We start from the raw sequence: 8,201 nt of genomic DNA, 5'->3' as shown, positions 1-8,201 counted from the left end.
CCCCACTCCAGTACTCTTGCCTGGAGAATCCCATGGACAGAGGGGCCTGGTAGGCTGCAGTCCATGGGGTCGCTGAAGAGTCGGACATGACTGAGCGACTTCACTTTCACTTTTCACTTTCATGCATTGGAGAAGGAAATGGCAACCCACTCCAGTGTTCTTGCCTGGAGAACCCCAGGGATGGGGGAGCCTGGTGGGCTGCCGTCTGTGGGGTCGCATAGAGTCAGACACGACTGAAGTGACTTAGCAGCAGCAGCAGCATACACGTCTGCTGTGTATCCAAGTTTCCACATCCATGGATACATCCAACCTTGGGTCATGTGGGACTGTAGCATTGACTATTGAAACAGATCTGTAAGTGGGCCTGCACAGTGCTTTCCAAGGGTCAACTGTATTAGTACAAACAAGTAGGAATTTCTCTTTGAGGTTCTGCTATGTGTTTTCTCAGGCTGAAAAGAAATTATTTAGATTAAATAAATATGTATGAAATTATACTGTTGAGACAGGTTGGGTATGTGAAAGTGAAAAGTGAAAGTCGCTCAGTCGTGTCCGACTCTTTGTGACCCCATGGATTATACAGTCTGTGGAATTCTCCAGGCCAGAATACTGAAGTGGGTAGCCTTTCCCTTCTCCAGAGGATCTTCCCAACCCAGGGATAGAACACAGGTCTCCCACATTGCAGGCTGGTTGTTTACCAGCTGAGCCAAAAGGGAAACCCAAGAATACTGGAGTGGATAACCTATCCCTTCTCCAGGGGATCTTCCCAACCCAGGAATTGAACTGGGGTCTCCTGCATTGCAGGCACATTCTTTACCAACTGAGCTATCAGAGAAGAGAAGTGAAGTGAAGTGAAGTTGCTCAGTCATGTCCAACTCTTTTCGACCCTGTGGACTGTAGCCTACCAGGCTCCTCTGTCCATGGGATTTTCCAAGCAAGAGTACTGGAGTGGGTTGCCATTTCCTTCTCCAGGGGATCTTTCCTATCCAGGGATCAAACCCAGGTCTCCCACGTTGTAGGCAGACACTTTACCGTCTGAGCCATTAGGGAAGTCTGAGCTATCGGAGAAGCCCTAGGTAAATATCATGGAGGCCCTAGATAGTATATTCACACACATATTTAAGGTATTTCATGTACGAGGACTGCTCTAGGTTCTGGAAACTCAGTGATGAGGAAACCAGACACAGTCCCTGCTCTCAGGAAGCTCAAATCATACAACACAAATGAGTACATAATTCCATGATGAGGTAGGGAAAAGAGCATGGTCCTTTAGGAGTATAAGAATCAGATGTAGATCAGGGTGTCAGTGGAGGCTTCTCTGAAATGGTCACACATGCAGAGATCTGAAGGGTGAGAAAGACCTGACTGGTAAAATTGGTAGAGGTGGGCTGATACCAAAATAGATTTGAGTTTTGAAAAGATACCTCTAGCTTCAGCGTAGAGACATACTAAATTCTGGGAGATGAATTAGAAGTGATGACTAGAATGGTGGCAGTAAAGAGAAAGGGACAGATGCAAGAGGTACTCAAAATTTAGGTGGTAAAATTGGAAGGCGTGCGGATTGATAATGTAAGACCTGCGGAGTTTAGGAATGAAGAGGTGTGAAAGGTGATACTTTGCTTTCAGAGTTGCTCAGGATGGCAACGTTCACTACTGTTCAGAGGAAAGAAACCGTGTTTGGTTTTAGACGTCTTGAGTTGGAGGATGTTTCTGTTCAAAGGGACCTAGAGAAGGCAGTATGGATACATGGATCTGGAACTTTGACGATCCTGGGCCAAAGCTATAAATTTAGGATTTATTAGGTTGTTGTTGATTATTGAGATTGTCTAAAAGAGAGTGAAGAAAGAAGAGAAAGCAACTTAAACTGAGCCTTGAGGGAACTCCCGACTCCACTGGCCGAAGAGCCTGCAAAACGGAACAAAAGGAGGCAGCTGGGGAGAGGTTGGAGCCGATGGGAGGAGGTGCTGCAAAGAACCAAGGGGAGAGAGTCCACCAGGAATACGTCATGCTGCCGAGAAGTTGAAATAAGAACGGGATATAAAGACATTAACAGTTCTCAACAACTGAGTTTTCTGCATTAACATTTATAAAAATGTGCGTTTTCTTTTTATTTAGGCACATCCACTATGCTGCTTGCTAGAGTAAACTGCGCAGACTGGTCTCATGTGTGTACCGAGCAAAATGTTACTGAATTTCCTGTCGTAAAGATGTACAAGGAAGGCCAGAACCCGGTATCTTACACTGGTATGCTGGGAACTGAAGATCTCTTAAAATTTATTCAACTGTAAGTATTCAGCTTCACCCTAAGATTTTTTAAGTTTTAGATCTATTCAACTCCTAATTCCCTTACTTATTTGACACACCTTGGATAGGTTAAGGAAGTATGAACACTGATGAGAAGAACCTGTCTATTACTTTTTATCACTTTTGGGGAGATAGAAATTTTATTTAATGAGACTGATTTTTTTTTGTTTTGTTTTGAATAGTGTTGTCTTTATTTTGTCAGATGTTTATCCTATGGAATATACTAAGTTCAGTATACATATATATATATATATTTTATAAGCTGAGAAGTATTTTTTAAAATTAATTTTGACTATAAATATTCATCCAGCAACAGGATTTCATGCCCAGTGAACATTATGTCTGTCCAAGAAGCAGAAGAATATTTAAATGGGGAATTATATAAAGACCTAATTTCCTATTCTAGCATGTCAGTACTGGGACTGTTTAGTCCAACCATGACAAGAGGTAAGTGGAACTGAACATTTAAATTATATAATGTATAGTTGAAGGCTTGTTTACTTGTTTTCTTTTTAAAGAATTAATATCTTTTAAAGAGAACTCAATTGTAGAGAATTTTGAAAATACAAAGAAGTTTGAAGAAAAATAAAAATCTTTCGAGTTGTTAAATTTTAGGATAATTTCTTCCCTGTTTTCTTGTGAACTTATGTCTTAAATATTAATATACATTTTAATGTAATTGGGCTAGTACTGTGTATTTAGGTTAGTATCTGCTGTTTTTATTAACATTAAGTGGGTGCATTTTTCCATGTGATTAATATTCTTCAAAAACATCATGGCTGTATAATATTTGATTGGATGAATATACCATAATTTATTTAACTGTTTACCAACAAATAATTTCTTTTATTTCCTTTTTGCTTTGTATTGTAAAGAGTATTTTTATTTATGAGTCTTTGTGTAGGTTTTAGACTATTTAATAGCTATGGATTCCCAGTAGGTGAATAACTTTGTCTTCTGTAAACTGTATATGTGTTATTCATTTTTTTTTTAAAAAGGTTTTAGCATTTGTCTAAGGAATTACTGTGAGATTATTATATACTAAAGATATTAAGCTTTTGTCATTTGATTAATATTCCAATTATTTCCCCCAGCTTGTTGTTTGCTTTTTAGCTTTGCCTAGTAATTTTATATGTAATAGTTAAAATTTTTTTCAAATTTATTCATTTTGAGATTTCTTCTATTGCTTTAGCTATAGAAAATCCTTATCATTTTGATTAGTTAATAGTTACCTGTCTCTTCTTGTTGCTTTATAATATTTTCTTATGCTATATTGTCTTGTTTTGAATATTCTTTTTTAAAATTTGTGAGTGATAAGACATAGATAACATGAAACTTAGCCTCTTAATCATTTATAAGTGTATAGTTAACTAGTGTTAACTGTATTTCTATTGTGTGCAAATTCTGATTTCCAGAACTTTTTCATCTTACAAAATTGAAACTCTTTACACGTTAAAGAGCAACTCCCTTTCCCTGTTTCCCTGCTGCTGCTAAGTCGCTTTAGTCGTGTCCCACTCTGTGCGACCCCATGGACGGCAGCCCACCAGTCTCCCCCATCTCTGGGATTCTCCAGGCAAGAACACTAGAGTGGGCTGCCATTTCCTTCTCTAACTCCCTTTCCCTGTTTCCCTAGCGCTTGGCAAACACCATTTTCCTGTCCATTTCTATGAATTTGACTACTCTAGTACCTCATGAAAGCCAGATCATGTAGTGTTTGTCTTTTTCTGAATAGCTAATGTATATACACATATCTTTTTTAATGTTTTCTATTTTATTCACTTTACCTATTGATACTTAGTCTATTTATTTTATAAAGCATGTTGAATATGATTGGGTTGTCTCTTTTTCTTTTTGACAACTTCTTATCTTTTTTGCCTATTGACTCTTCTAAGTGAACTTCAGCCATTTACACATATTGTCTAAACTTATTCAAATTTTTGTTGCTTGTTTTATGCTTCCTTGGTATTTCTTTTTTTTTTTTTTAATTTTGTTTTATTTTTTTTAATTTACTGAAGGATAGTTGATTTATAATGTATTAATTTCAACTGTACCTCCGAGTGACTCAGTTATACACATATATTTTTTTAATATTCTTTTCCATTATGGTTTATCATAGGATACTGTAATATTTCCCTGTGCTATACAGTAGAACCTTGTTCTATATATATATAGAACTTTTTATATATATATAAAAGTTTGTATATGTTAATCCCAAACTCCCAATTCTTCCTTCCCTCACACTTCCCTCCTTGTCAACCACTAGTCTGTTCTGGTTTGTGAGGCTGTTTCTGTTTCATAGATATTTCATTTATGTTGTATTTTAGATTCCACATATAAGTGATGTCATATGGTATTTGTCTTTCTCTTTCTGACTTACTTCACTGTTTGATAATCTCTAGGTCCATCCATGTTGCTGCAGATGGCATTATTTCACTCTTTTTCATGGCTGAGTAGTATTCCATTATATATGTATGTACCCCATCTTCTTTATCTGTTCATCTTTTGATGGACATTTGAGTTGTTTGTGTCTTGGCTATTGTGAATAGTGCTTCTGTGAACACAGGGGTGCTTACGACCCTTCAAATTTTAGTTTTGTCTAGTTTTATGCCTAGGAGTGGAATTACAGAATCATATGGCAACTCTATTTTTGGGTTTTTGAGTAACTTTCATATACTGTTTTCCTATAGTGGCTGCACCATTTTATATTCCCACCAACAGTATAACAGAGTACCTTTTTCTTCACACCCTTTCCAACATTTATTATTTGTAGACTTTTTAATGATGGCCATTCTGACTGGTGTGAGATGGTACCTCATTGTAGTTTTGATTTGCATTTCTCTAATAATTAATGATGATGAGCATCTTTTCATGTGCCTGTTGACCCCTGTATGTCTTCTTTGAAGAAATGTCTGTTTAGACTTTCTGCCCATTTTTTCAATTGGGTTGTTTGTTTTTTTGTTATTGAATTGTGTGAGCTGTTTGTATATTTTGGAAATTAAGCCTTTATTGGTTGCATCCTTTGAAGATGTTTTTTCCCAGTTCATAGGTTGTTTTTTTGTTTTATTTTTGGTTTCCTTTTCTATACAGAAGCTTGTAAGCTTCATTAGGTCATATTTATTTTTGCTTTTATTTCTATTTCCTTGGGAGACTAACCTAAGAAAACTAATTCATCTTATTTTTGATGCATTTCAAATTAATGCTTTTGCCTTCAGCTTTGATACAATGCTTATACTAAGAAGTTTAATTTGTTTGTTTTACATAGTATCATTGGTTTTCCGTAGTATCATAAGCCTACCAGTGGGCTTCCCTGATGGCTGAGATGGTAAAGAATCTGCCTGCAAGGCAGGAGCCCCGGGTTCAATCCCTGGGTTGGGAAGATTCCCTGGAGAGTGGAATACCCACTCTAGTATTCCTACCAGGAGAATTCATGGATAGAGGAGCTTGGCAGGTTATAGTCCATGGGGTCGCAAAGAGTCGGACACAACTGAGCAATTAGAACTCTCTCTACACTGTTGGCTATAGTGTTCTTTGAATATTAAAACCTCTCTATACTTAAACTGCCTCTCTTTACTTTTTTTGTCCTTCAAAGGACTGTGTCTTTCAATAAGTTTTAAAGAGAGAGTCCACAGGACATTTATTCTAACCAATGGTGTTGCTTAGAATGTTATTTTCTTGGCTTTGGAGATGGATGGCCTCTTGACTGGGTAGCAAAAAGTGTTTTTTTCATCATGTCAACTGAGGGAAAAAAAAGCACAATGTGAGAGTTGTGAGTTAAGTTTTATTGGGGGGCAAAATGAAGATTATAGCCTGGAGCCAACCTCTCCGATAGTTTTGGGGATCTGCTCTGAAGAGCTGAGCGGGGAGGCAATATATATGTAATTGTGGTGAAGAGGATTACATGCGGTCAAGCACACGTTTTAATAGAAGACTGCTGCTAGTCACAATGAGCAGATGTCTCTGTTAATGATTTTAGTGCTGCTTTTCTAGATACGAAAAGATATAAGAAATTGGGTCCATAAAATCTTTTGAAAATATCTATCTGAAGGCTTGTTCTGCCAGTTTTGCCCAGAGTGCAGAGTGCCTCATTCCTGATTTCCACCCTGAACTCCTTTCAGGGTGTGTTCAACTGAACACAACTAAAATGGTTGGTTGCCTCATCCTTACAGAGGCAGATGGCAAGTAACAGTGTTTAGTTGGCATTCTCATGCTGTTTCCATTTATGTAGCAAACTTCCTCTTTCGTTTTTCTTTTATTTAAGATGAATTTCAAAGTCTGAATGAAATATTTTAAGAGTGTTTGTATGGGAAGAAGATCCCCAATGTCCAGCATTATAATTGTATATAGGTGATACTATTAACTATTGATTCTTATTAAATTTTGCTTTCTAAAAATTGCTGTCTAGTAATTTTTGCTTTCTACTTTGTCTTCAAAATTAAAAAAAAAAAAAGAACTCACTAGAAAGAAGAATAAGACTGTTAATGTGTGCCATGTGGCTTACCATCTTAGAAAGCAAAATTCAGAGGGCGTAACTTTTTAATTTCTATTCTATGAAAAATCATGAAGTAAATGCCTCTATGTTTTACTCCTTTTTCCCTTTCTCATGTTTTTTCACGCACATTGACCTTGTTTTCTGCCTACCTCAGGTGCCTGGTGTCCTGAAGTTCTTGTTTATTATTTACACTGGGCCTCCTTCTGAAAAGAATTAGTCTTTAGATAATAAAAAGCACAAATACAATAAAATCATTAAAACAAGGATAAGAGTCGAGCAATAAAAGTAGGAGATAATTAGGTAGAATACCTAGAAACAATGCAGTGATTGTAAAACTTAACCCTGAGCAATCTGGTAGCAAATAGAAACAAAGATGAAATTTTTGCCAATTATCATCATAATATAATAAATGGCAAAATACTAGTTAGGGTGCTGAGTCACCCATAGAGAAAATATTTCTCTGATTGTACATGCTGAGGGGAATTTTTCATATATGTGTGTATATACATATGTATTTTATTTAGAGATCGACATAGGAACAGTGTGTTGTTTAGTCGCCAAGTTGTATCCAACTCTTCTGTGAGCCCATAAACCGTAGCCTGCCAGCCTCCTCTGTCCATGGGATTTCCGAGGCAAGAATACTGGAGTGGGTTTCCATTTCCTTCTCCAGGAGATCTTCCTGACCCAGGTATTGGACCCACATCTCCTGCATTGTCAGGCAGATTCTTTACCACTTAGGCACTTGCATGACCCCCAGAAACACTGTACTTGACCATATTTCTATACAAATGATGATAAAATTTACATATAATTACCTCTCAACAAACTTGAAAAGCATAATGCTGAAGTATTGATACATAAAGGTGGTTCTGGTGTACCAGAATGGTGTAGTCTGGATATGATGCTTTTTTTTACTGGCTTGGTTGCTTTTAAGCCTTTTAAGTCAGGTATTAGTTCCTCTTCTTTTTTGTTTGTTTTTGTTTGCAAAAACTATCATGGGATAGTTGTTGGACTTTCAGCATCTACTGAATGAGAAAACATAAAACAATAAAGGGCTCTTATGAATCATAAAATTATGTTCATTTTGATTATATTCACAAATGCTAACTACCAGCATTTGCTGAGCACTTTTTGTATGAGATACTAATTGTTATTCATGTAGATTCTAATGGTTTGAAGACTAATGTGAGTACCGTGAAAGCTGAAATGTCTCTTTTATCTGCTGGTTTATTTTTCAGGCCCCTCCACTAGAAAGTTACTACTTTTCCCCTTATAGTTAATAAATACTTTGTGGGAATATAATTTAAAACTCTGTAAATGTCCTGTTTGGAGAAGGCGATGGCACCCCACTCCAGTACTCTTGCCTGGAAAATCCCATGGATGGAGGAGCCTGGTAGGCTGTAGTCCATGG

General features: G+C 37.0%; 1 protein-coding gene across 3 annotated transcripts in view; it reads left to right on the top strand.

Annotated features, from left to right (window-relative positions):
* TXNDC16 (thioredoxin domain containing 16) overlaps positions 1 to 8,201 on the top strand; it is a 94,296-nt gene that overhangs the window by 62,562 nt on the left and 23,533 nt on the right. For all 3 annotated transcript variants that reach the window (XM_010834573.1, XM_010834575.1, XM_010834576.1), the window contains 2 exons: positions 2,113 to 2,281; positions 2,612 to 2,748. In XM_010834573.1, the coding sequence (XP_010832875.1) occupies positions 2,113 to 2,281; positions 2,612 to 2,748 (306 nt within the window). The remainder of the gene's footprint in view (positions 1 to 2,112; positions 2,282 to 2,611; positions 2,749 to 8,201) is intronic.

The sequence above is a fragment of the Bison bison genome, unplaced genomic scaffold (assembly GCF_000754665.1).
Source record: "Bison bison bison isolate TAMUID 2011002044 unplaced genomic scaffold, Bison_UMD1.0 scf7180017864034, whole genome shotgun sequence".
Classification (NCBI taxonomy): domain Eukaryota; kingdom Metazoa; phylum Chordata; class Mammalia; order Artiodactyla; family Bovidae; genus Bison; species Bison bison.
Note: the sequence above shows the minus strand (reverse complement) of the source record. Positions and strands in the feature narration are given on the sequence as shown.